The sequence below is a fragment of the Glycine max genome, chromosome 6, assembly GCF_000004515.6.
Source record: "Glycine max cultivar Williams 82 chromosome 6, Glycine_max_v4.0, whole genome shotgun sequence".
Taxonomy (NCBI): Eukaryota; Viridiplantae; Streptophyta; class Magnoliopsida; order Fabales; family Fabaceae; genus Glycine; species Glycine max.
The window spans coordinates 11,390,650-11,418,480 of NC_038242.2; the positions used below are offsets into that span (position 1 = coordinate 11,390,650).

Consider the following 27,831-nt stretch of genomic DNA (forward strand, 5'->3'; position numbering starts at 1 on the left):
TATGGAACAATGTTGTTTCTTGATCAGCTAGAGGAGGCTCGACATTGGCATTTTTTAAGTGATTCATTATATATGTAAATTCAACTGATAGATAGGTAAAACCTGTAATTGCAAGATTTTTCCCCGTGCTTTCAGTGCAAACGTGGGAAAAGTTGTGGCTTCTGGAAGAACACATTTTTTGTACAGAGGACATCCGAATATAGAGTAAACTGCCAAAATTGTCTGTCTAAAGATTTGTGTCTTCACGTCAATCCGTGAAAATTTTCTTTCTCATATCAATCTCTTGTGAAATGTATCTTTATAAAAGACTAAAGTAGAGTGACAAATAAGGTTAAATTTGATAACGGATTTGTGTCTTTGAGAGACAAATTTGTTAAAAAAAAATCTTTATAGAGAACTATTGTAAAGGTGTTTGCACTCTATTCCCTATTTTTCTGAGGCACTAAGTTTTAACTTTTTACCTTTGCATAAGCCCACCTAATACGAGTGTAGAAGATTCCTGTCTGGCTGTGATACACTTAACAAGGGGGGGGGGGGGGGGGGGGGGAAAATGTTAGTAACTTGGCATGAGCCATGAGGGTACCCCCAAACGGAGTTTTGGTATAAAAAGTTTTCTGATATCAAAGTAAAGTATACCTTGAAACGTAAAACACATTCATTTCTTTTCCTGCCCAACTCTTACCTAAAGAATCTTACAGGAGACATCATCCGTTGAACATCTCGTTTTTTTCTTTCCTACACTTTCTATGGGGATTATATGGGTGGAGGTCTGCTTGATATCTGCACATGGACTCCAGCTTTCAACCTCACTTTGGAAGCGCCAATGGTTTGCTGTTGGGTGGATTGATCATAACAGCAAATATTGCACCAAAGTTGTTGATTCCGGAAGAGCAAATCCTGTATGGAGAACCAAGTTTGTCATTCCTGTTGATGACTCAGCGTCAAACATCCAAGATTTGGCACTGAACGTGGAAGTTTACAGTATAGACCCTGTATTCTTCACAGAAAAACTTCATGGGTCAGCAACAGTTTTTCTCAGAGAGTTTCTTGTCATGAAGGTAAAGAATTCTGAGGGGTCAAAGCCAAGGCAAGAGGAAATTGGAAGCTACCAATTACGAAAGAAGAAATCCAGCAAACCAAGAGGTTGCATTGATATTTTAATTCGCATTTCTGACAAAAAGAAAGAGCCAAATTCCCAATCAGGTATATGATCATTTCATATTTCACAACCTATCAATGTAGCTGCTCTTCATTTACAATCATATTTTGTTTCTCTGCTTTCAGGGAGCTCTTATTTCTGTATACTTACAATGGGTTGCCTAGATTGATAGGAAGTTGAGATGCATGCTTTAAGTTTAACAGCCTTCTTGGAAAGTTCTTGACATTATCTGGTGCTGTAAATTTGTTCTGTAGGTAACAAGGAAGGGATTTTGCTCTTAGATGATGGGGATGGTACTCGATTGACCATAGAGGAAGGAATAAGGCAAGCCTATCCACAGAAGCCTCAAGTTTCAATTCATCAGCCAGAAAAAGATCATGTACAAACAAACGTCCCAGACTACCATTCACTACCATCCACCACTACAAACTATTATGATCCATATGAGGGTGAAACAAGCTACCATGAGGTGGATGAACCAAGCTACCGTGAGGTGGCTGGACCAAGCTATCTACTGCCTAGAACAATAACGCCTCCTCCACCACCCCCACCATCAAATGTTGGCTATATTCCCACTTTTCTCCCAAGAAATGATGGCCTGTCTCCAAGCTACAGAGAGATGTCAACATCCAGGGCAGCCCTTGGTCAGAGGGTACCTGCAGGAGTTGCAATGGGGTTAGGTGCTGGAGCACTCGCTGCGGGTGCTGTAATATTTGGCGATGACTTCATGTCAGGATTTGATGTTCCTCCGGACCTCGGAGATTCTGGTTTCAACCTAGAAATGGATCCCCCTTTCTGAACAAGCATTGATCAGTTTTAAGTAATTATATTTGGCTGCACACAGCGTACCAGCAAAACCTACATGTCATTGTATATCGGTTCCACTTTCATATTCTTACGTGTAATTCTGATATAAAAAAATGCTGAGTTTCTTTGATAGGGCTGAAAGATAAAGTTGTTTACTACTTTTCTTTGTGACTGGCAATATTTTCTTTCAGTGAGAACTTGTTCTCTTTAATAGCATTTTTGACACAAGAAAAAGGTAGCTTAATATCAAAATTATGGATCATGAACTGCCCGATATCCTGTCTATTAATATGTTTTATTGTATATTAAATTAAAAGAAAAACTGCAATTCAAAAAATTGAATGGCTCGATCATGAACTGCAATGCCTGCAGTTATCCACATCCCAACATCAAATAAACAATTTAGAGATCACTTGTTAAATGATAAGTCTTTTTACATCTGAGAGACGTCTTTGCTAGGTTCAATGGCCTACGATATGAACGTAGTTACAGATCATTCATTCAGGTAAACATAAAGAGGATTTCTTCAAGTACTATAGCAAGCTAGCAGTAATATAGTGTAACAATGAGTTACAGGTTATTGCTTATCAGCATTTTTCCAACTTCTAGATAGAGATCATCGAGCTTGATGAATTTAACGCGTGTGCATCAATATGCCTTCAATGAATTTTGTCCATTTTATCAAACTGCATTAGCGTCTGCCTATATTATATCTTCTATGCAGTTGCTTCTTGTAGATATTGTTCGTTTGAATCACTCACTAATCTCCTTAGGAAGTTTTCAACAATTGAAATGAACTCCTCCACTTTTTCTTCATGGGGCAGATGACCACATTGCTTAATTACTTCAAAAGATGCTCCTGGTATGACTCGTGAAAGTCTCTCAGCATTCCATGAAGGGACTATTCGATCAGTATCACCAGTTACAATCAGAACTGCTTATTCAAACAACCATCACCAATTATGCTCAATATTCAACTCAACTATCAAGCAGGTTTAGATTGCTACTGGAAAGATTAGCATCATTCAACATGAATATGGGAACAATAACACATCAATAAATCAAAACTATGTGCTAATTGATTTTCCCAGTTTATAGAAATTCTCTAGTAACAATGATTGACATTTAGCAGTTAGATTCTTTCAACTTAACATTCTAATGATCCAGATTTGATTTTAACACAGAAGTATCAAGTGGATTGAACAGAGAATAAATAAGGTGCGAGCCATTGAGCCTCACTCCATCTTGATTAATTTCTAGTGAAAGCATAGACCAGCTAACCTATTCATTGCAGCTAAAACTCACTGCATATTGCCAATCTAAGATGTCTTAGTAATCAGGTATTCAAAGACAAAAACAGCCAAGGACAAGTGAAAAAAAAAGCAAATGAAAGTGGGTATATGTAGGATTAGTGACATTACCAGGACATGATATTTCATGAAGCCTTTTAGAAAGTGATGGCTTTGTTTTAGATTCCTCATCCAGAAGCATTGCTGCAGTGTATTCCACCAGTGCCCTATCCCAATTCTTAATCCTTAAAGGCTGCATTTAGTGCTAACAACCAGTTGAGAACTAGCCATTTGAGTATGACAGAAATGAAAAAAAAAATTAAAAATAGAGATAAATAAGAAAATAAGAAACCACAGTGAGATTACCTTTATATAACCACTAAGGACATGCTCAGCAACCTGCTTTGGGTCATACCATGCATTTCGAACTGCAGTAGTACCGAACTTATCAATTGCCATTCTTACCTGAGATTCATGTGAAGAAAAGGGCCATCAGTTCTGTGGGCATGATTCATCCCAAATTATTGATCATGTCAGTCTAAGAACTACAGTCTAACAAAACACAGAAGACAAAATATGCAAAAGAGTCATCTAACAAGAAACAATCTAACCAGATTTTATTTGTGAAGCTTACTATATATATGTACATCAAATTTACATTCAATTTATGAATTATTAAAATAAAAATTGGTGAAAAGGAATTTACATGGAATAACAGCTCAATGTTTTTCACAAGTTCAACGTAGTTGTGTTTGAGCCAACAATTTTTTTTCCCAATAAATATTGAACCAACAAGGTTGTGATAACTCAATTGAATATTGATACTGCATTACCATGAACAATTTTATTACCAGCATTATAGCAAGGGAAGAACGCAGGATAGCTGATAACAATTTTCTGTACCAAAAGTTGAGGATATCTATTGTCCACTTCATCATCTGTGATATTGCCTCTGCAATGTACTTGGTAGTCTTGGACAACATCTTGTAAAGCCCCAAAATTGGATTTTTTCTGATGGAACTGTTGTCTTCTTCCGTTTGGTTATCATGTCCTGATTGATTTTCTTTAACAACTTTCCGTGTAGTAAGTGGGGCAAAAATTGCTGGGGCAACTAGAATCAGAGCAGCAACACGTTCTGGAGCTTCAAAATAAGTATTAACTGCTACAAGTGAACCAGCTGAGTGCCTGGCATGTCATTTTGGGGACATCTCAGCTTCTAGAAAAGAGACTATGGTGCAGAGGCATATAAGAATATATTTATTTACATTGTTAATAATCTATACAGCACTAAGATCTGCTTCAATGGACAAAGGTTAAGATTTGAAAAAAGGAAAACATCACTAGAAATATATGTAAGTTTTATTTGCCTAGGGAAGCATTCATGTTACTAATTTCTGATTTTGTATACCATAACATTACTACTACTTCAGAATGGTGAAAAAGGAAAGCTGATTGATTTAACATTTATGATTTGAAAAATGACAATCACATTAACACAGCAATTTAGAAATGTAACTTATGTAAGATATTCAAACAAATACATATCCAGATGCAGGCATGCAACTTATAATCACCTATTCAGTTGTCATCTTATAATACAGTGGGAAGTATGCTTTATTCGTGTTGTTGAAAACTGCCTGATAACTGAGAAAAATAAAGGACTTAACAGAACAGAAGATAGAATATTCACATACCCCACTAAAATCACCTTCTGAGCATTTAGTAATTTAATGAAGTGCAGGGTAGCAAGCACGGAAAATGCCATTGAGTATGCATTTAGAGGTTTTGCGTCTTCTGTTTCTGAAGAAGGATGCCTAGATAAATTTACCCTTGATGTCAATCCAAAGGCTGGCCTATCAAAAGCAAGAACTTTTGAACCAGCAACCTCGGCCAACGGCTTCATAACCTGTTTCCATGAGAAAACTGAGGCACCAAATCCATGTAACAAAATCATAGGATAACCTAGCTTCTTGATTTGATGAGAAACAGTCCGACTCTGGGGTGTGCTTTGTGCTTTTGATTCGGCATCACATATCTTGTGGTGTATATGCACTCCTTTGAACTCACAAAAACAACTGTCTAGATCAGCTAAAAGCTTTGGATCCACTAATTCGTCCTGATCTATGCCTGCTATACTCTTCTTTTTCTTTTTTGCTCCCACATCCACCATCTGCTCTGAAGAAATGGGTTCAACATAAAGCACTTGTGTAAGTAACCTAACAACCATAATGACTTTTCCCTAATTAAAAAAAAAAAAATCTCAGTTGACAATTTTTCATCGCCTTTTATTTTTACTAGTATGTTCTAGGAACTAGCATAAAAAATACAGAAAATTAGAGGACTTAGGTAGGCCTTTTTCTTCTTCTCTCCTATAATTCATTGATATTTCTTCCCATCAAATCAAAAGAAAAAGGAAAAGAAAGGCAACAACCCCTTAAGGGTACTGACAAATAAACATTAAATTACATAAAAGAAAGCAAAAAAGAAAAACAGAAATGAGGACATGGTGAAGTATTGAAGAGAAATAATATACCGGAATATTCAGCACCTGAACCGCTAACTGATGGAGCTGAAGAAGCAGAAGCAACTAATCGTTTGTTGTGAGTGTGAGTAGCAGCATAGTTTGGAGATATTAGAGGAGAGGGATGTTTGTGTATATGTGAAAGTGTAGAGTTATTGCAGCGATGGGATAAACAAAGAGTAGAAGAACCCAGTTCCCCATAAAACATCCCTATCCTTACCATCATCATCATCTCACCCCAATCGCTCCTCCAATTTCCTATCAGCTTAAAGCTTTATGCTTTACAAAACGGATATAATACTACAATACAACTACCAGCAACACTGAAATAACTAAACAACAGTGCCACGGAAAGCTGATAGTACGACACTAACTAAGGTTTGGACCAGAAACAAGATATTTAATTAATTTAAGGAAAATGTTACAAATTCCTTTTGGATTAAATGATTCATGCAAGTTTTATATCATCGTTCAATAATAATTTTGTTAACTTTAACGATAATTTTGTATAGTTTTATCATTAGTTCACACTTCACAGTCTAAAATTTTAGCAAGGTAGGACATTAAGGACACCGGTTAAAAAATTAATTTTTTTATTGAAATATATAAAATTTTGTTGTTTGTAATTTTTTTATGCTTTCATGACTTTCAAAATAAATATATTTTTAAATGTTTTTTAATCAGTTTCTATAACAAGATCCTAAGATTTTCGTGGTATAGAAATTAAGGTTTTTTTTTTAATTGACTTCTATTATGAAATCTACCAACAAAGTATTGGACACGTTTCTGATAAGTTTTTTTTATTATATAATTATTACTAATTACTATATCTTTTTTGTTTTTTTGTATACTCCCTTGACGTCATTTTCTTTTTCTTGTTTTTGTTCTTAGTTTTTTTTACATGAAATAATCCTCTGGTAAATCAAAGACAGCAACAACAGAGAAAAAAAAAATGGAGGCACTGTTGTGCAGAAAACTGGGTGATCCAACGGTATCTTTGGAAGACAACGATGATAGCCCAATAGTTCTGTCAAAGAATCATCCAATTCCCCAACTCGATTCTCCCACTGCAGTAAGAGTGAGAATCAAAGCCACAAGCTTGAACTTCGCCAACTACTTGCAGATACTGGGCAAGTACCAAGAGAAACCCTCTTTGCCCTTCATTCCCGGTTCGGATTTTTCTGGCTTCGTCGACGCCGTTGGATCCAAAGTTTCCAAATTCCGAGTCGGCGACGCCGTTTGCTCCTTCGCCGGCCTCGGCTCCTTCGCTCAGTTCATCGTCGTTGACGAGTCCCAGTTGTGAGAATTCGGTCCTGCTAGTACCTTTTAATGTTTTTTTTAGGGTAAATAACCAAATTTGTCCGGAAAGTATGATGTGCAAAAAGTGTCATAAATTAGTTCTAAATTTGTGAGACCATTTTCTCAATACCTTGCAAAGTTTAGGGATTAATTTGTGGTACTTTTTTTGTACAGATAAAATTTGAATTTTCATCAGGGACCAATTTTCAGCACCTCACATTTTTTCGGAGACTTATTTGACTATTTGTCATTTTTTTTAGAATTTCTAAATGCAAATTTGTATGCTTTCAAGGTTTCAAGTGCCCCAAGGTTGTGATCTTGTTGCTGCTGGGGCACTTGCTGTGGCGTCTGGCACTTCTCATGTAGCACTTGTTCATAGGGCCCAATTGAGCTCCGGTCAGGTATCTGTGTATGTATCTATGCTTTGAATTTGATTCACTTGTTGTTGGGTACTCCCTCTGGTCTCAAATATATAAGAAGAAAAAAAAAATCACCTTTTGTTGGTCTCAACTCCCTCTGGTCTCAAATATATAAGAAGAAAAGAAAAATCACCTTTTGTTAGTCTCAAATACAAGCTAATCTCAACTAATTTTACCTTATTACAGTTAATATCTCTAAAATGTCCTTCATTTAATTGAGGTGGTTTTAGCTCCAGTGACTCTTATTCTTGATATGTGTTCCAATGAAGGGTAAGTTGGAAAAAAAAGATTGGTACAATTAAATGTGGTTAATTAACTTTCTTAGTCGGTGTGAATTCATTTAATATCTCTAAAATGTCCTTCATTTAATTGAGGCGGTTTTAGCTCCAATGACTCTTATTCTTGATATAATGATATATGTTCCAATGAAGGGTAAGTTGGAAAAAAAATAGTTTTTAATTGAGATTGGTACATTAAACGTGGTTAACTAACTTTCTTAGTAAGTGTGAATCAGTCACCCCCACCCCCACACACCATATTTGAGACTGGAGTGTGAGTGTGCATGTATGGTAATGGTTATTGTTCTGTCTCTGTGTGGTTAAGTGGGTTGTGGAATTGTGTTGTAGGTGTTGTTGGTTTTGGGTGCAGCTGGAGGTGTGGGACTTGCTGCTGTGCAAATTGGAAAAGCATGTGGGGCCATTGTCATTGCTGTTGCTCGGTAGTGAATTTTTTTTACTTTTTTTATATATGGATTGCATATGCATAATGACATGATGACATTTTACTAGTTATCTCCTTCTGCTTAGGGTGTGTTTGTTTTAGCTGGATTACACTTTCTGAGATATGCTGAATGTGAATCCTTTATCTTTGTCTCATGTTGTATTCACATTTGATGTAGTTTAATAGAGATACAAACAAGTATATCCCTTGGAGTTGAGTCTTTTTGTTTTGTTTTGCATGATCTGGTGTCAGGGGTGCTGAAAAGGTGCAGCTCTTGAAATCTCTTGGTGTTGATCATGTGGTGGACTTGGGTAATGAAAATGTTACTCAGAGTATCAAACAGTTCCTTCAGGCTAGAAAGCTCAAGGGGATTGATGTCCTGTATGACCCAGTTGGAGGCAAGCTCACCAAAGAATCTTTGCGGCTTCTGAAATGGGGAGCTCACATTCTCATAATTGGGTTTGCGAGTGGAGAAATTCCTTTAATCCCTGCTAACATAGCTCTTGTTAAGGTAAGGCAGGAATGATGTTTCAGACCATGAATTTTGCTTTATTGCTAAATTATTTTATGGTTGTTGCTTGAAAGGGATGTGGGGTAAGCACAAATGAGTGCAAGACATAATTGGCTGCCACATTGGTTGGATCCCTTAAACCCAAGAACTTTGGATCTTTAAACTTATTTCTTGGGTTTTTGCTGCCTGCATTACATATTCACATTAATTCTGCCATAGCTGGTATAAGTTTTTGGTTATGATTACTTTTATTAAAAATTATTGTACCAGAATTGGACAGTGCATGGCCTTTACTGGGGTAGCTATAAAATACACCGCCCAGGTGTTCTCGAAGATTCACTCAAGGAGCTACTGTCTTGGTTGGCAAGAGGCTTGATTTCCATCCATATTTCTCATTCTTACCCCTTGTCAGAGGTCAGGAATTTCTTTGTTAAAACTTTTTTACTAATTTGTGTCTCTCTTTCTCTAATTCTATACATATTCCAAGACTTGGCCATTTATTTTAAAGAGATTTTACTGCTGCTGTAACCCTATAAAAGGAAGTATTCACTATTTACTATACCTAAATCAACATATTTAGTGGCCATATTCAGGTAATCAGGTTCAACACTATTGTGGTTTGAGCGCTGGGTCAACGCTACTCTTTCAAACAGCAGTTGTTGTGTTGCTCATTTCCGTGTTATATGATTCGTGATATGGAATTATGTTGTCATGAGATTTGCCTAGTTTATTCACTTATACTGAGACACCATCAGAGATTGTAGTATAGTTATTGAAAAGAGACTTGGTCACTGGGTCATTTAGTTTGAGGTTAAGTCTTTAAAAAGTATTAAGCTAGGCTAAAGTCAAGAGAGGAGGTGAAACTTTAAAAAAAACATGACGAGTTCTTAGAGAGGAGAAACTAAATCCACATGTTTTTAAAGTTTGAGAACCAAATTCATCGATATGAAAGTAAAGGGTCTTTGACTATGTTTGACCGAAAGTATAAAGACTAAAATCACATTTTTCCCTTAAATCATTTTCATACATTGGTTGATCACTTGCAACTTGCCTCATTGTCTATTTCTGTGCTTCATACATTCTTAATTTTAATGGGGGCTAGTACAATCTGGTGTGAACAGTTTCTTATTTTTGCAGGCCAACCTTGCCTTTTCTGCCATCAAAGATAGGAAAGTTATTGGGAAGGTGATGATTGTTTTTGATGAGAAACCTACAAGATCTAAGCTCTGATCCTGCCAAAATTATGCTATATGGTTGAATAATTTGTTATATTAGCAACCAAGAGATGTTAGTTTACGGAAACAAAATAAAAGGAGCAATAATTGCCAAGTTATGAGAAAAAAATGTTACCCTTGAAGCCCTCACATTGTTATGTGGAATCTTTACGTTGGTGCTAAGATTGATTTTCTTTTTTCAAGTTTTTGTACCTGCTTACACGAATTTTTCTTTACAATGTTTCAAAGCTGTTTGCTCCGAAGTGAAACCTTCTGCACAACCCCCACCCAGATCCGTCACCAACACCCAGGTTTTGACACCAACCCAGATCCACCACCCGCCATTGTGCCATGCCACCACAACACCTAACTAGCCACCACCATACAAACCTAGATCTGAAACCACAGATCCTCCACCAAAGAAGGTGCTGCAATTTCTACACCGCCATTGCCACTGTTGGAGGTTGTAAGCGACAAGGGCATTGGAGAGTGACTCGACGATGGGGAGGATGAGTGAGGTAGGGGGGCGGTGGTCAGAACCTCGTTATTGATTCAGATTCTGACAATGAGGAGGCAGTGACGCTGGAGGAACCAATCTCGAGGATGATGATGATACAAATCTTGGTTTGCATCATAGATGCGAACGTTTGTTATTTTCTGGTGGCGTTGAAGGAACACGACCATCGACCAGGTCCGACGAAGGAGAGGGGATGAGTTTGTACATAATAATTATAAATGTAGCAGTGGCTAAAAACACTACTAATTGCAAAGGAAAACCGTCGAAATCTATAATGCTAATGGTGTTAACTTCAATCGATGGAAATGATCTAATTGATGCACTTTTTCACAGCATCATCATCATTGCTATAACCATTCGGAGGAGAGGAGCAATGAAGTGTGTCCTATCCAAAAACACAGTCGAATACTAAAATCATTGCAACAATACTGATCAAAATCCCAAAATTCTAAAGATTCCATTTTTTTTTCTTACAGTCAACTCCCTAGATACAAATCATAACCAATTCACGGTCCAACACAACTCTTGAGAGCTGCTCTTTGAGATGACAAATGATTTTAGTTAATTTAATAAAAAGCAACGGTAATTAAGTTGCACCATTAGAGTTATTTGAGGTGATGATTGTATACAAGGGACACTTATTTAAGCAACGGTTGATTAACCAAATGGAATACTTACACTGTACAAAATGTATGGTAGTATATAAGTTTCAGTTTCTTTATATTATCAAACCATATCCAAGTAAATGGAATACTATTGAGAGTCCCAAACGCAACTATATACATGTGAATGAATGGAGCCATGTAACATGACAATATACTCCAGCAAAACATCCCATGCGACTTGATATAAAAAGCCAGAGATATTCAGCAAGTGATTTATTTGTGATGCAGCTGTTGCTTCGATATTTCTCCTTTTTACTTTCAATTTCCCCCCCAAAATATACAAGATATACAAAAAAAATGTCTCCAGATCCTCCAATACAGGGGAATCGTATTTACACAAAATGAGAAGAGTTTTATTGCCTGGTGCTGGACACATATTTACATGGCTTGAGGATAATTGCTGCTTGGCAAGGATGTTGAGCAACTTGAAATGCTTTTATCTGGGCCTATTTTCAAATTTTAGGAAACGAACATACTCCTGTTGCACCATCTCTCCCCCATGTACTTGATCAAAGCTGCATTTGTAGAAACTGGTATCAAAGAAAACAAGAGAGCTAAGGTTGCGAGTGAGGTTAAGAAGAATTGCGAGAACTAAATAAACTGATATCAAAGAAAAAAGAGAGCAGAGGTTGTGCGTAAGGTTGACAAGAATGACAAGAACTAAGTTCCTTAAGTGATCTTGACAAGGTTATAAGTGATAGAGAAATGACATAAACTGAATAGTTATACATTTAAGTATCTCATTTTTAGGCACAAAAGAAATCATAACATTAGATCATCTTCAAAGTAAGAGGGAAGAGAGTGTATGAAAACAAATTATAAGAAACAATAATTGTATAGAAGCAGCTCCTGAACCTTTCTTTGTATTAATGTATTTGAAAGTACATTATATGTGTATATGTGAGAATCCACTAACTCCGTAAATAGCTTTTTGTAGAATTTCAAAATCAAGTGGAACTTGTTAATCTAATTAACAAACAATTAAGGGCAACTTGGTGCATGAGGTCCCCACCTAGTGTGATTTGGGAAGGGTAGATATATGCAACCTTACCCCTACAAGTGGACAGATTGTTTCTAATATTCAATCCTGTCACAAGGCAGCAACCTTACGATTGTGCCAAGGCTCACCCTCATTTTAACAAACAATATACTTTAAAAATATAAGTAAATATCAACTATTAAATTAGAATTTGAGTCTCTGCTTTATAAGTCTTACCTGGATCACCACAATATATTATCTAAATTAGCTATTAATCTCAACAGCATGCATCATTAAAGGCATGTTTAGAAGTTTGGAGCTGCAAACGGCAGTTCACACATTCCCCAGCATCAAACAGAGAAGGAGAAAATTGTATCATTGACCATTTAAGTGCATTCCAATGGTTTTCCAAACACGCACTAAGATATTATGTTTATCTCAACTTTATATGAAAATTTTGAAGATAAACAATTCAATATCTCAGAAAAGTTGACAATAATAGTAGGACAATGATAATATACATACCTCCCATCCATACCAACAATTATCACAGAGTTCTGAGATCCAAATGCCACAATGAAAGGAGTGTATTCAGGCAAGTGGAACTGTGCAAATGACCATTCTGAGCTAAAATATTTTGGTAAAACTCCTACAATATAGTCAAGGAAAAATTGTAAGCATAAAAGAAAACATGTACCATGAATATTGTGCAATATCCCATCTTAAAAGAAAAGCTTAATAACCATGAGTAGATTTAAAGAACAGAAACCCTCTATCCTTGAAAGATATGGGTTGTGTTAGAAAAGATTATGTTAATACTGCAATGCTTTACGAGGATTTGATTCTTAAAAAGGATATAATGCCATGTCAACAACTGTTATATATAACCCCCCAAAAGCATAACTAATGTGCAGAGCCATTGATTTCATGTAGATTTGTGCAAAAAAGTATAACCCTGTTAAAAAATGAAGTTAAATTTAATGGAGCTGAAGAAATTGGCTTTTTGTGTGTCATAAAGCAATTAACAATCAGAACAGGACAAGAATGCACACACAAGTTCTGAGGAGGTGGAGAGGGAGGTGATCCTTTTTCATGAATGTGCTATCACATTTTACACCTAGCACTTATATAAAAAAATAGTAGATCTTCATATACACGATTTGAAGTGAATCTAGTAATTCCATCAAGTTTTCTAATCTATAAAAGGGCCTATAAATCATAATTTTAAAAAGAGAAATGCTAGTAACACTCTCTTTACTATTGGTTGAAGTTTATTGAAAATTACAATTTTTGGTGGGTCCCACTTCTCAATTAATGACCTTCTTGCTTGATTTAGAAGTGAGACCTTGCAGAGTGTTGGAGAGAGTGTTACTAGCATTCCTCTTCTAAAAAACCACTGGATAAGTATTCAAATGAGTAAACTGGATAAAATGAATGAATATCCAAGTTATGATAATTCCAACTGCTCAGCTTAATACTTAAGAAAATTGATCTTACCTCTCATGAAAGATAATGATGAATTGGGGTTGGCACCAGTATTTGGAGAAATCAAGGGATCTAAAGAAGATGAAGAATTCTGATGAAACAGTGCAGGCCCTTGAACAGCATTTGGCTGAGTCACACTATCCTCCCCAAACACTCTCACTCTCAAGCTGAATACATGAACAGTGCCTTTGTCACTTGATGCTGCTAACCACTGGACATTTGGAGACAAAGCTATACTGTTGATTTCAGCTCTATCTACCCCTCTTCTTACCTACAAGCAAGAGTAAATGGATCATAGAACATGAAAATAAAGAAGGAATTTTGATTGAGAAAATCAAACCAATTCCTATGAAAAAAGAACTTTTGGAATTTTTGTGCACAACCGAAGACTATAAAGGCGTAAAAGCTTCTTTTTATAAGCAACACAAATAAGAGTAACTACAAAACATGCTAAAACATTATTATCGTATGGAGTGTGCAAACAAAACAATAAATGGTTCACAATAATGAATGTACCTAATATACAAGATGTTTAATTCTAGAGTAAGATAGTTTGTTTTGTTTTCCTACTTTCATCAATCATAAGAGGAATATGGAAACCTTTCAATAAAATGGCGTTACAAAAGAAGAAAGTAATTTTTTAGTCAATCCGTACTATACTATGCAGACATGAAAATTAAAATTCCCAAAAAAGAAAAATACAAAGCAGGAAGTTAGACATAATAAATTAATAGTTAAATGATAAAATCCACTTTGTAGTAACGTACTTCTTGTAAACGAGACCCATCCATTGTATTGAAGATTCTAATCAAAGTGCCCTTTACACTAGCAGTTGCAAGAAGGAGCCCATCCAATGTCAGAGTGAAGCAAGCAATTTGAGAATCATGAGCATTGATCAATTTTGTCACGTTCAGTCCGAAGTGTTCAACTCGAACCTGTCCCTTGTGAAGACCTGGACAAGCCAAAACAAATGTATTTGAATAGTGTGAAAGACAGCACAACCCTCTAGGATTTGCCAGAGTCTCAATCTGATGAAGAAGCTTCAAATCTGTGAAGTTATAAACATATATCTTGTGCTCAAGAACAACCACAATTCGATCGCGTCTTAATTTCACTCCACGAACATCAGACCTAAATGTAAATTCACCAATGCACCTGCTCTGATGATCATCCCATATCAAAACTTTATTTGGTGGATAGTGAGAATTAGCTACAGCACCAACAAGTGCTAGAATATTGCATCGGAACAGCATCTCTACAATTTTAAAACCACCACTTTTTAAATCACGTCTGAAAGTTTCTTTGCAAGGCTCACAATTATAGATACGAAACCCATGACTTGTGCCAGCAGCAAAGCACCCATAGTCCTGATTCCATGATATTGAGAGCAAGTCTGTTTCTTCATTTTCATTCATATCTTCCATAGGCTGGGTAAAAGAAGAAGAGGCCCCACTATTGGGGGATTCACTACTTCCAATTCTTGAAGTTGTAAATATTCCTTGAGATGTTAAGACAGACGAACTCATATGAGAAGACGGGGAACCTGCCAGCATTTGCTGCACTCAATAACCTCAGTAGACCAAGGTGTAGAAAATAAAGTGCCAAAAGGAGATTTCTGTTGTAACAGACAAGAAAATTTTGTTGATGTTACTTGAAACAACTTATTGATCAGACTCTGTAATTTTACAAGTTGCAAACTGTGGGATGGAATTAATCTGATACTATCAAATGCAAAAAATTATATTATATTTGTCTTCATATATATTCAGTAGTTGAGTGTTTGACTTAATGGTTATTCAAACTGGCTAATAATAAATAAATAGGAAGGTTAGGTAGACCAGGAGATTATAGGGAATTCACATTTTTTATGTTTGGTATGAAATCAAAAACTAAATGTGATTCAAGAATCAAAAAGTGATAAACTGCAAATATAAGAGCATTTCCATTATTTAAATATATAAGTCAACCAAAACTGAGCTTCTCCTAGACAGCTAAAACCCACCTTTGAGCCTCAACACAACCTTTCAATTAAAAGAATAACACACACATCAACTCAGAAACACACACTTGTCATACTCCTTCTGCAGCTCAGTCCCTTCTGGCCTCATTTTCCTGATAATATATCACATATATTCACGGTCTAAACTCTAAACCACAATCAGAATTTTAGTGTAGCACATTTAAGCTCATTGCTTGGTCATTATTCATAACTTCCATAAATCTATGTACCTGAGATTTATTTTATAATTAGTTGCAAGTCTGCAAGCTCTGTTTTCATGCACCAGATCCCATAGCTTCTATATCTCACTTAAAAATGACAACTTCCCAAATTCATTAGACTTATCTAAGCAACAACTAGGTCCTAGATTTTGATGCCCATCAAAGTTCAAACAAACCAATCGTTTAAGTGTTATAGAAAGCAATTTTAAGGCAATTTATCTAGTGTCCCAAATAAGCAAAATGACCATAAAACATATTAATGTAAAGCAACCTTATTACGGAAAAAGAAAAATAAGATCAAGATTTCAATCACTAAACATAAGTTGAAACCAGATTTATTTCTTATCACATTTTTATGGTTATACAGGGTTTTGTATAAAAAAAAGCCAAGACTATGCAGTATCCAGTCAAACTGTGATTCTTCCAACCCAACAAAAAATGCTCATTATAAGTGTTTGTCAATAAAAATGCATCATATTGTACATCTTGAAATGTTTGCAAGTAAGGGTAAAGATGTGATTGGAACAAGAGAGTACCAGGGGAAGCGATCACTCTGAGCCACTCTGACCAAAGACAGCAAATTCTCACTATTTGCAGCAACGAAATTTCACTTCGTCGCACCTACACATACCCCATAATCAGAAGTTTCAAAATTGAAAGGAAAGATTCAATCTTTAACAACAAAAAATGTGATTCTTCCAACCCAACAAAAAATGCTCATTATAAGTGTTTGTCAATAAAAATGCATCATATTGTACATCTTGAAATGTTTGCAAGTAAGGGTAAAGATGTGATTGGAACAAGAGAGTACCAGGGGAAGCGATCACTCGGAGCCACTCTGACCAAAGACAGCAAATTCTCACTATTTGCAGCAACGAAATTTCACTTCGTCGCACCTACACATACCCCATAATCAGAAGTTTCAAAATTGAAAGGAAAGATTCAATCTTTAACAACAAAAAATGTGATTCTTCCAACCCAACAAAAAATGCTCATTATAAGTGTTTGTCAATAAAAATGCATCATATTGTACATCTTGAAATGTTTGCAAGTAAGGGTAAAGATGTGATTGGAACAAGAGGGTACCAGGGGAAGCGATCACTCGGAGCAACTCTGACCAAAGACAGCAAATTCTCACTATTTGCAGCAACGAAATTTCACTTCGTCGCACCTACACATACCCCATAATCAGAAGTTTCAAAATTGAAAGGAAAGATTCAATCTTTAACAACAAACAAGGAAGAATTGACGAAAACATAGCAAAAATAAAATAAAATTGGCGAGTGGTTTTGGGAAAATCGATTTGACAAAACCAATGAAAATTGAAATTCCCAGTAACGGGTGTCTGAGAAAAAGGGCAGCATAAAATCAAGAAGAAGAAGAATTAAATTGCATGAAACGTGTTACAAACAGCGAAGAAGTGGAGATCAGAATGGTAAGCGTGAGGCAGAGGGTTCTGTTGAGAAATTCATAATCATATATCTCTGCCTCTGTTTCTTTGTTTTTTGGTTGTGATTCGTCCACTTTGTTTCGTTAGCTGTTTGTTTGCTTTCTACGTTTTTTATAGAAGAATTTCAGGGGTCTGTCCATATTCATTTTGTTAACAGAAGGAAGGAAAATAAATATAAAAATTATTAAATAACAATATATTGATAAAAACATGATTAAGGAATAGTACATGCAACTTTATTAAATTCAATTAATAATTTATAAATAGGATGAAATTTGTTTTAGTTCCTTCAATTTTTTATATTCAAATCTATCCTAATTTTTATTTTATTTCTTAAATTAAGATTGAGCCATTAAGTATTATTCGAGTTGAATCGTGTTGGATTCTCTTTTTTTTTTCAAAATGAGAACAAAAATAGTTTAATATTTTCACAAACAAAAAATTATATAAAATTTAGTAAAAATGATGATAAAAAAATTAAAAACAGTGAAATTTAAAAGGATAAAATGGGAATCAGCATCAATTTATTTTTTATTTTCTTTTATAACTATTTACATTCATTTCTTTTAAAAAAAATTATCTTGTAGGACAATATCTATTTTTTTATGGAAATGAACAAAATACTTATTCAAGTAAAAAAAAAATTCTTTGTGGTAAAAATTGCCCCTCTTATCCTCCATGTAGTGAAACTCTAGATCTGTATTAGTCTGAACTTTTTTTTTTTTTATCAACAAGAGTTTAAGAACAAATTTTTTTTTTTAAAAAAAAATGATAACTTTGACGTTTGTATTAATAATTGATGGATTTATCCTTTTTGTAAAACTTAAGATACTGAGTGAGGTACTAATTCACCGATTTTAAAAATTTAAGAATTAAAATTGTTTTTAAAATATAAGAATTAAAATCAATTTGAATTGAGAACTAAGAGCTTATTTGGGAGAGTGAAAATAGAAGAAAGGGGAAGATAATGAAAGTGGAAGAATTTAGATTGTTTTATAGGATGAAGATGAAGGAAAATATTTTAAAAAATTAAGTGAGACCCACCTTAAAAAATATTATAAAAACAAAAACATTTATTCAAATTAAATAAATCTTATTAATTAACTCTAATTATGATTGAGTACTAAAAAATATTATACATGGTATTGATAAACTTTTGATTTCGTTATTATTTCTTCTATTTAAAAATAAGTGTTATGTTAGCTTTTTAATTTAATATTAGTTGTTTTTTTCATTAATAAACAAAAGGGTCTTAATTACAAGTGCTCAAGACTATTATTGTCGATCTCATTGACATGGCTTTGGCTGTGTTTAGCAAAATTATTGTTGAAAAATTAGCTGAAACGGAGAAATAATAATTGGAGATGAAGACTGAAAAATTAGTTAGTTGCTGTTTTTTTTTTAACAACAAAGGCAGACACTTATAGCATCTTATAATAGTATATATGCTTACATACACAACAAAGGGTCTGTGATCTGTAGACCATTCAAAAAAAGAGAAAGGAAAACCCTCCATTTTTCTATTCCACTTTTAAAGATATTATTATTTCTATACAACCATAAAATTTGTAGTGACATAAAAATTATTAAATACTTGCAGGAAATGACGAATGGAGGTGGTGTTATTGAGGATAAATTGGTTACTTTGAAGGGTGTTAGAGGAACTTTCAGGCCAGGTGTTCTCACTGGTGCTGAAAAAACAACTCTGATGGAAGTTTAGTATCTGAATCTCATGCATTTCCTTGATTTTTATGTTTATTGTTTTTAGTTTTAACATAGAATATTAACTAGTTTGAACATTTGAGATTGCCATGAATAGCCATTGTTGCTTATCCAAAGTTTCCAACACTTCCCTTCTCTGGATTGAGATGCTGTGACAAATTAAATCCATTCATTTGAGTGCCAGTAAGTTTTCTCAGTAGCCGAGTGTGTAAGCACCAAAACTAGTGTTATTATTATTATTTTTCCATTCCTGATTGGTATTATCAAGTCATCAAGTGAGTGCTACAGGGAAAAAAAAAACCTGTTTGCTAAATCAACATTGCCAAGTTTAAGTGTTTCATTGTCGCAGTTGACTTGTGGCAAATCCTTCTTTAATATTCATTGATGGGCCAACTTCTGGGCTAGATGCAAGAACAGTTGTCTGTACCATCCATATTCAGCAAAGCATAGATATATTTGAATCTTTCGATGAGGTAAAATAGGCAGAATTAAGAAAGTAGCAATTTCTAATCTTTTCATCACAATGAAATGCAGCTTTCGCTAATGAAGGAAGGAGGGCAAGAAAGATATGTAGGGTCACTTAGACTTGGACATCATTCTTCCCATTTAATTAGTTACTTTGAGGTAGAAAATAGAAATGCAAGAAAAAAATAAGGAATATTGAATTCATGTTTTGCTAGCTTCATATCATTTATCTTTAATTTATGTAAACATTTCACTCATTGGATATCTCACACCTTTATCTTCAAGGGAATCCAAGGTGTCAATGATATATGGCTAGAATCCGGTTGGAAGTCTCAACCTCAGCAAAATAAATGGGATTAATTGGAGATTGATTTTGCTGAGGCATAAACAAAATTTCAGTTATACAGGTTTTTTCAGTTGTGTGAATTTTAATCAAACGATAGAACTAAACAATAATCCATTTGAAAGAACTTAATGATAGGAATGAACCTAGAGAAGTTCAAATAGGCTAAAAGATTTAGATATATATAATTTTATATTATTTATTTTAATTTTATATTTTCTAAAAATACTAAATTGCGTTACTTGTATGTAGTGATTGATATTCTTTTGTAAATTCCTATTTAATAGAATATGTATTGTTTAAGAGATTATTGATGAAGAATATCAATTTTAAATTCTCTTAGTTTTGGTAGAATGATAGGAGTAATGATATCATTGAGTATCTTGCGCTTATCACTTAAATGCCAAAAGGTCAAGAAGATTTTTGTTGTAAGTGTTATTCACTCCTGCTCCTTCACAGGACTCGACGTCGTACGTCCTTCCTCACTCAATGCATGATTTGCTTATATATGGAAACAACATTGGAATTACTGTTACTAGCTCAACCCGCTATATACACTGCCATAAAATTTCTATGCTCAATTGCAGTTCTCAATGCTAATGCACTCAATGCAGTGGTAATTGCTTGCTGTTGAGCGAACAGTCTTTTATAGGGACTAGGGAGTGTATTCAACTTTGCCATATGCTTTTGCTCAGGCAAGCAATTCCTTATTTTAAAAGCTAGTTTGAGTGTTGCTTTATCCTCACAAAATTAGAACATCATCCTAATAATCTTTTTAATACTTAATAAAGAAAATATTATATATATATATATATATATATATATATATATATATATATATATATATATATATATGTGCGCGCACGCGCGTGCGCTTTTACTATCTTAAAACATAACCCTTGCATTCTTTCTAATATTTATTTCTTTTGCATGTTCTAATTAAGCTACCATATGTTATAGTACAAATTGTGGTACATGGAGTTGTAATTTATACACCATATGTTACAGTTTTTTTCTGGTACTTATTCTTCATATATGTGCTCAGCTTCCTGACCTTGTGACCTACTACTATGGTTTGATGTCAGTGGTAGTGACCCCAACCCAACACATTTCTTCTCTATATAGCTTCCTCTTCATTCTATGCAGTGTGGAATCTCTTCTCAGGATTCATAGTCCCATGACCACTAAGTTTTGGCTTCTTTTAATATTTATGCATTGTTGCTAGATTTGCACTTTCCAAGTATAGAAGTAGATCCTGCTTTATTTTATTTTACCCTTTTCTTTTATATATAATAACAATAGAGGATCCCAATGTATAGTTAGGAAAATCCAGTAGAATGGAGTTTTTGTAGATTGGTGGCTTCCACAATTTGGAGATATATATACAGCGAAGCATTGAATCCAGTGATGGGAGAACAACAGTTGAAGGCTTTGCAAGAAACAACTTTGGTAACAGATTATTTTTATTTTTTTATTGATAAATGTTAATTTTATTAAAAATATTAATGAAATGATTCTAACCTGTGACATCTCTTATCTTCTTTCTTCCTTCATTCTTTTTCAATCACGGTATCAACTTATATCTTCTTGGTAGCACATTATGTCCTAAGGGTAAGATTTATACTTTAAAAGCCATCTCTGATCATCATGAATTCATCGTAATATTTTGTTTAAAAGTCTCTTGCTTCTTTGCAGGGTTGGGCCAACGCTACGTTTAAAAACTAGTGCAGCTGATAGATGCCACCAATCTTTTATATATATTGTTTTAAAAGAACATTGTGTCAACACATAACGTTGTGACACTAAATTTATTACTTTACTATAACCAACCTATTTCAATTCACACTCTTCGATCTATTGGATTTGTGCTACACATCATGATTCATGACCTATACTTCATTGTTATACACTACTTTCTTATTAGACACTCATATATATTACAAATTTACTTTCTTCATCTATCTGCAAAAAACATTGCTAAAGGTGGGTAGGGGACTAGGGGTTCAAGTGGTAATTAATATAAAGCCCGTAGGAATCACTTTCTACAATATAGTTACGATTTTACAGGGAAAGCACTCAAAATCAGAAAGTAAGTTCCAGACTTCCAACTTTGTGTAATTTTTTTTTTTGTGTGTGTGTGTGGTGTGCACCCACATACATATGTGAGGGAATACATTTTACATAAATTTTATCATGCGAAAATTTCCATCATCAAAATTTTCATGTTTTCCTTTTTTTATTATTTATTTTCTTTTTCTTCCTTTTAACTAAATATTGTGACAAAATATATCACATGTGGGAATCCATTCTCGCATATAAGACACAACGGACTATTTTTATTTTTTTACAAATGATGAGGTATATTTTTTATGCGAAGTATTCCTACTTCAAACCGGGTGAAATTATAATAATTTTTTTCACCAAATATTTAATGAATGTTGTATATCTAGAGTTTAAACTCAAGGTTATTAATTAAAATGAAACAACAACGTACTAATAAATTCACATGTTTGATAGTAAAAAATGACTACATTAAATCCTATCATGAAATTAAGATTATAACACATAAGTCATAAAAGTTTTTCAAAAAGTCACATTATTTTTTAAATTATCATGTGACTTTAAAAAAATTATTCATATTTGATATTTATATATATATTTATATATATATATATATATATATATATATATATATATGATTTAAATTTATTTCTTTCAAACTTGTATAAAAATAAATTTCTAACTAAATATTATATGTATGTCACCACTCATTTTTTGGCCTTATTGAACGAAGCTCATATTTTATGTGGACAGTCCTAGCTAGACAAAAATTAAGGCAAATCCATGAAGAACCAATATCAATAATGATACGAAATAATTAATAAGAAAATTCGAATCAGGTACTTTTGTATAATTTTTAATTTTATATGTAAATTTTGAATAATATACAAAGTGTTAAATTTTTATGCGTGAAAATATACATTACTGACACAAGATTAAAATAAAAGGAGTGCATGCAGGTTCAAAGTTATCCAGGAGAAAGAGGAAGAAGCGGTGTCTCAACTGCAAATAGAAAATGATTGCCATATCAATGGTGATATAGTAACCACCATTGGTAAATTCTCAATTATGAATGGTCTTCCAATCCATATTTTTGTGAAATTTCAATGCAGTTAAATGTGCGAAAATTAATAATAACTGCAATTATATTCATTAGCTAGTATGATCATGTCTCGGAAAATGGAAGGAGGAGTACCTGGCGCGTAACAACTACTCTCATTTTTTTTTTATGCAAGTGCTGTTTAAGGTTTTGATATGAGGATTAATTAAGAAAGCAATAATAATCAGTAAAAAAGAAAAGCAATAATGAAACACTAATGAGTAGTGCAGTTTCGCTCTTATTATTGAGAGATGATGAAGTGATGGTTACCAAAAAATTTAGTCTTAAAAAAATGAAAATAAAAAATAGTGTGTTATCATTTAAAAAAAAGTGATTAATTTAATTAATTACATTCAACTTGTCAATTATTTATAGTTTGTTAGGATAGAACTAAAAAAAATCTTAATTGATATTTTAAAATGTCAAACAAATTAAAAATAGAAAAATTTCCTAAAACATCACTAAGAATGAAATGAAGAGTGTCAATTATGTTAAAAAATAATTTTTTTACACATCAAAATCCTATATACCTTAGCCATACAATATTGATGTATTTGTGTCTGAGAAAAGATGGAAGTTTTCTTTCTTTGGGCCCCAAAAATATACGTAAGGTGTAGGATTTTCGTGTAACCAAAAGACCAGAGTTCATATTGCATGTATTGTCACTGCTTTTATCTGACATCATAATCTACTTCAATATCTTGTCTGCTGAGTGTGTCTAATTATACATATTTATATGTTTAGTAATATTATACTTTACTAGGTTCTGATTCACGACGCTTAATTAAATATGTCATGTTATTATGCTAAGGAAATTGAATAGAAAATGGAATATCTCATGCATGTGCACTTAAATTAGGAATGGAAAACAATTAAGGTTTAGATTGATACCTTCAATTAACTAGGCAAGTTTGGAAAGATCGAATACAAACAAGTGAAGTGTTGGACCCATGATCATGTCCTAAATTTTGCTTTTTCAGCCACCAAAAAAAGAATTGGGGAAAGTATTGGGGGAGATAGAGAGATACAGAAGCCAAGCTTGTACAAGAACCGGAAAGGAAAGTAAGAAACATGCATGTCCAGTAGTGCTGATTCGCTTCCTGAAAAATATGTTAAAGTAATCACACACAAAGTTATATCATTTGAGAGCAATCATTTAAAGTTGAACAGAACAAATTAAGTACCACATGTAATGTTCATCGGAAATATTTTTTTAGAATCAAAACGATCGTGACATTAAAATCATTTTGTCACTTATAATATCTTATGGCATGGCATATTTAAATTGTCTACTGATCAAAGACATTTAGAACTATATATATATATATATATATATATATATATATATATATATATATATAACAGTAACTGTTTAGAATTATTTTTCATTCTTATCATTTATTTTTTTTAAGATTTAATAATTAAAATTAATTACTTATTATATCTATTACAAGAAAATAAATTATAAAAATGAGTAATATCTCTTTGAAGAATTACTCTTAAAGTAATTAAATCTCCTCTCTCTATATTAATGTCAAATATATATTGCTAGGTACGTTGGACAACATCATGATGATGATTTTGATGGCAAGTGAAAAAGTACTAGGTGGGGCATGGAGCTATAAAACTCAAATTGCAGTGTTGCAGATGTTTGCCGAATCTTGGGCAGCGCTAGTGGTGAAATGTTAATACTTACAAAGACCTAGAAGACGATAAGTTACATCAGCTACAGTGGCTGTGGCTAGGCTAGCTGCAGCACCCTTTCTTAGATCATGTATATTAAGAGATTAATTACACTAAGGTATTGTTGGAGACAAAGATCGAGAAGACAGAGATTATTATTAATTAATACAAGTGGAGGCAACAGAAAGAAGGAGCTCCCCTTCAGTCCAAGCACAGAGAAAAGAGGGGTGCAAAATATCACCTGCTTCATTCACACAATTACACTAGCAATTTGAAAGCACTACGTACTGTGTGTGTATGAATGAGTCAGCAGATACTCCAGCAACCCTTTAATCCCTTGAATCCATGCATGGGCTGAAGGAAGCTCCTTCACTCTCTTTCTCTCCCAGTACTGTGCATGTCAATGCATATCTTCATCTTGTTCTTGTTGTATGTGCACACTTTTTAGTTTCCTTTCCGAGACAGGAGACATGACATTTGATGAGGGGTTGAAAGAATGCACTGTATATTTGGTAATATTGTTGCTGGCAGCTGAGAGATGATAAGATAAATAGTAAATAAATCAATCTAGTTAGCTAATTAAAGATTCTTTAAATAAGGGTAATCAATCGCTTTTTGTGTTAATAAAATACATTAAGAACTAACATGTGTATATATGCTTTCTAGCAGGAAATTAATAAAGCTATATATATTAATCTAGGTTTAGTGAAAAACGAATAAATTGTATAGCAACAAAATAAAGGTTTCAATTAATGAGAAAATGGACAATTATATATATACTTTAAAGTATATACATATTGATCAGATTCTGTCAAATGAATCAATGAATAGGTCAGATGACATAATTGTTTGCTATAAAGTTACAAAACCCTTTATCCTGATTCTGAACACAAATTAACCTACCTAATATGCAATTGCAAAGCCAATTACTAACTGCTTATTAATTCATATAAAACTAAAAGAGAAAAAATAACCGGAAAAGGCACTTCTAGCTGTAGGCCCAAAATAAGGACAGCGTTTCAAATAAAAGAAAACTTAGAACTAGGAAAAGGAAAAGAGGTAAACTAAGGAGGTATATATATATATATATATATATATATATATATATATATATATATATATATATATATATATATATATATATATATATACTTAGAACTAGGAAAAGGAAAAGAGGTAAACTAAGGAGGTATATATATATATATATATATATATAAGTTTATAGGAAATATTAGATTGATTTAATGATAAAGGTGAAGAAACAAAAGGATAAGTCAAGAATTCCAATCTTTCAATAACAAAAATTAACAACTAACCACTAATATTTATCTATAAAAACATGTAAGTTTATGAATTCAGAATAAGTTTCCTTTGGAAAACATTTTGGTGAAAGTTGGTACCAAATATAATTAAGGCTATATATATAGTCATATACCATCAATTGATAAACACCTAGAGAAGAAAATAGACAGTAGGCATAGGACAACGAGTGCAGGGAACCCTAATTTTGAGAATTGCAAGATGGTCAGCGAAGAAGAAAGATTAATCCTACCCAATATATATAGAATTGCCACGGGAAGCACATACACAGTAATTTAAATTTTTTAAAGATAAGGGCATATATATATATATATATGAATTGAAAGAGTTGTTAAAGAAGTGAAAAGTGTGAGTAGAAATTGAGTAGGAAGCAGGATTGAAGGTGAGAGGAGAAGCAAGCTTAAGGTAGATGGTGGCAGAAACCCTAAATCAGGTACGTTTTTTTATGGATATCTGCGCTGAACTGACGAAAGAAAACGAGAGTTATAAAGAAGTGAAAAGTGTAAAGACGAAAAAGGACTCGTAGGTAAGTGACAAAATGGCAAATAATGAAAATAAAAAATTATCATTATTTATTTATTATTTTTGCAGAATTCATCGAGTAGGGCATGATGGATCACTGTCCCCATGAGAGTCAGAGACAGGAAAGTAAGTCCAATATCAAATCTCTATATTGATTTATTAATTGTGTTGCACTAACAACCAAATATTGATTTATTAATTGATACGAAACAAACTCTAATATGTTTGATTTTTGTTGAGAATCTTATTTTTATTGGTGAATAATTTCTGAGTTTTGTAGTCTATCTGGAACTGATGAGCCCCTAAAAGCTATTTTACCTAATCTTTTTTATACCAAAGGAAAATTGTGTGACACTAGGGCAGCAGAGATTAATAGGTTACGACTTTACAATTCAATTTCACTTCCATTAATGTTACCGTAATATATTTTTTCTTCTTCAATTTCTTAAAATTTCTTTTTGAGGTGTTAGATGTTGATCCTCTCCATATCTATTTACCTTTTTTTAAAATAAATTTGTGTAAATTTCACTAAGAGTATTAGATCCTAATTTATGCTTCCCTAGTACTTGGATCCCCATCCAGGGGAGGAGGGACACGTTGAACTATGGGGTCGTCCCCTCACTTCTTGTGAATCAATAATATTGTTATAAATAATTGTCAATTAATAAGTAAAATATTATTGGTGTATACTTGTGCAGTCCATAATACACTTAGAATTCCTTTGATAGAGTGAAAAAAATGAAATAAAAATAAATTAAGATAAATGTTTTAGTTTAAAATAAAATATAAAAGTATAAGTTTCATATCATATAATTCATTTTCTTTTTTTTCGTTTTCTTTCCACTCAAGCAAACATATCCTTATGTTAGAAGAAAAATGTTCATGGTGTCTGCCTTGAAAAATAATTTTATATTTCATATTAATTACTGTCAACATGATTTTATTCTATTTAAATCAAATAGGTATTACTATTTGACATTATAAATTATAATTATTGTAAGAGTCGGAAGCAATGTACGTAGCTAAAATACAAAGTGGCCAGTAAAATAATCATTTTCTAATATTTTTGTCAGTATTGAACTTGAAAGAGATGTTTATATCTTTTTTATCATATTGTTCTAAGTAGACTATTAGTTGAACTTGTAATTTATTAAGTTTTTTTTTTTATTGAACTTCCTTCAGTTATCATGTATCCTTAAATCCTCAAAGACATATAATAAAGTTCAAAGCTAAAATGAATTTGGTTTTTTTTTTATCAGTCTTGTTAATGAATATCACAAATATTCTTAATTATTTTAATAAAAAAAAAATCCTCAATAATGAATGTGACAAATCTTCTTGATTATTTTTAATATAAAAAA

General features: G+C 33.2%; 4 protein-coding genes and 1 non-coding gene across 15 annotated transcripts; 2 read left to right on the forward strand and 3 right to left on the reverse strand.

The window, feature by feature from the left end:
• Window positions 1-548: 548 nt before the first annotated feature.
• LOC100816832 (protein SRC2 homolog) lies at window positions 549-2,124 on the forward strand. The gene is made up of 2 exons (XM_014776426.3): window positions 549-1,203; window positions 1,414-2,124. Exons 1-2 carry the CDS (start codon window positions 747-749, stop codon window positions 1,956-1,958), a joined length of 1,002 nt encoding a protein of 333 aa, XP_014631912.1. The 5' UTR covers window positions 549-746; the 3' UTR covers window positions 1,959-2,124.
• A 231-nt stretch (window positions 2,125-2,355) lies between these two features.
• LOC100816311 (uncharacterized) lies at window positions 2,356-6,259 on the reverse strand. Of its 2 annotated transcripts, XM_003526738.5 has the most exons (6): window positions 5,789-6,259; window positions 4,950-5,430; window positions 4,107-4,440; window positions 3,622-3,720; window positions 3,388-3,508; window positions 2,356-2,900 (listed from the first exon to the last, which is right to left on the reverse strand). In XM_003526738.5, exons 1-6 carry the CDS (start codon window positions 6,006-6,008, stop codon window positions 2,683-2,685), a joined length of 1,473 nt encoding a protein of 490 aa, XP_003526786.1. In that variant the 5' UTR covers window positions 6,009-6,259; the 3' UTR covers window positions 2,356-2,682. The 2 variants fall into 2 exon arrangements, with proteins under 2 accessions (XP_003526786.1, XP_040872410.1); XM_041016476.1 differs by lacking the exons at window positions 2,356-2,900; window positions 3,388-3,508; window positions 3,622-3,720 and adding an exon at window positions 3,734-4,079 and having other exon boundaries at window positions 4,159-4,440.
• Window positions 6,260-6,656: 397 nt separating this feature from the next.
• LOC100815246 (quinone oxidoreductase-like protein 2 homolog) lies at window positions 6,657-10,142 on the forward strand. Its single transcript, XM_003526736.5, has 6 exons — window positions 6,657-7,075; window positions 7,368-7,476; window positions 8,121-8,212; window positions 8,467-8,725; window positions 8,996-9,139; window positions 9,863-10,142. The coding sequence occupies exons 1-6, from the start codon at window positions 6,729-6,731 to the stop codon at window positions 9,953-9,955; spliced, it is 1,044 nt and encodes a 347-aa protein (XP_003526784.1). The 5' UTR covers window positions 6,657-6,728; the 3' UTR covers window positions 9,956-10,142.
• Window positions 10,143-11,147: 1,005 nt separating this feature from the next.
• LOC100817377 (autophagy-related protein 18c) lies at window positions 11,148-17,394 on the reverse strand. 10 transcript variants are annotated; one of them, XM_041016481.1, is made up of 9 exons: window positions 17,217-17,374; window positions 16,892-16,976; window positions 16,617-16,701; window positions 16,342-16,426; window positions 15,588-15,697; window positions 14,353-15,128; window positions 13,598-13,856; window positions 12,626-12,749; window positions 11,148-11,651 (listed from the first exon to the last, which is right to left on the reverse strand). In XM_041016481.1, the coding sequence occupies exons 6-9, from the start codon at window positions 15,109-15,111 to the stop codon at window positions 11,558-11,560; spliced, it is 1,236 nt and encodes a 411-aa protein (XP_040872415.1). In that variant the 5' UTR covers window positions 15,112-15,128; window positions 15,588-15,697; window positions 16,342-16,426; window positions 16,617-16,701; window positions 16,892-16,976; window positions 17,217-17,374; the 3' UTR covers window positions 11,148-11,557. The 10 variants fall into 10 exon arrangements, with proteins under 10 accessions (XP_040872415.1, XP_006581705.1, XP_006581702.1 ...); XM_006581642.4 differs by lacking the exon at window positions 15,588-15,697 and having other exon boundaries at window positions 17,217-17,394; XM_006581639.4 differs by lacking the exon at window positions 15,588-15,697 and having other exon boundaries at window positions 14,353-15,200; window positions 17,217-17,390.
• A 7,416-nt stretch (window positions 17,395-24,810) lies between these two features.
• MIR319O (microRNA MIR319o) lies at window positions 24,811-25,005 on the reverse strand. Its single transcript, NR_126794.1, has one exon. It is a non-coding gene; the product is annotated as a microRNA MIR319o (primary transcript).
• Window positions 25,006-27,831: the final 2,826 nt, after the last annotated feature.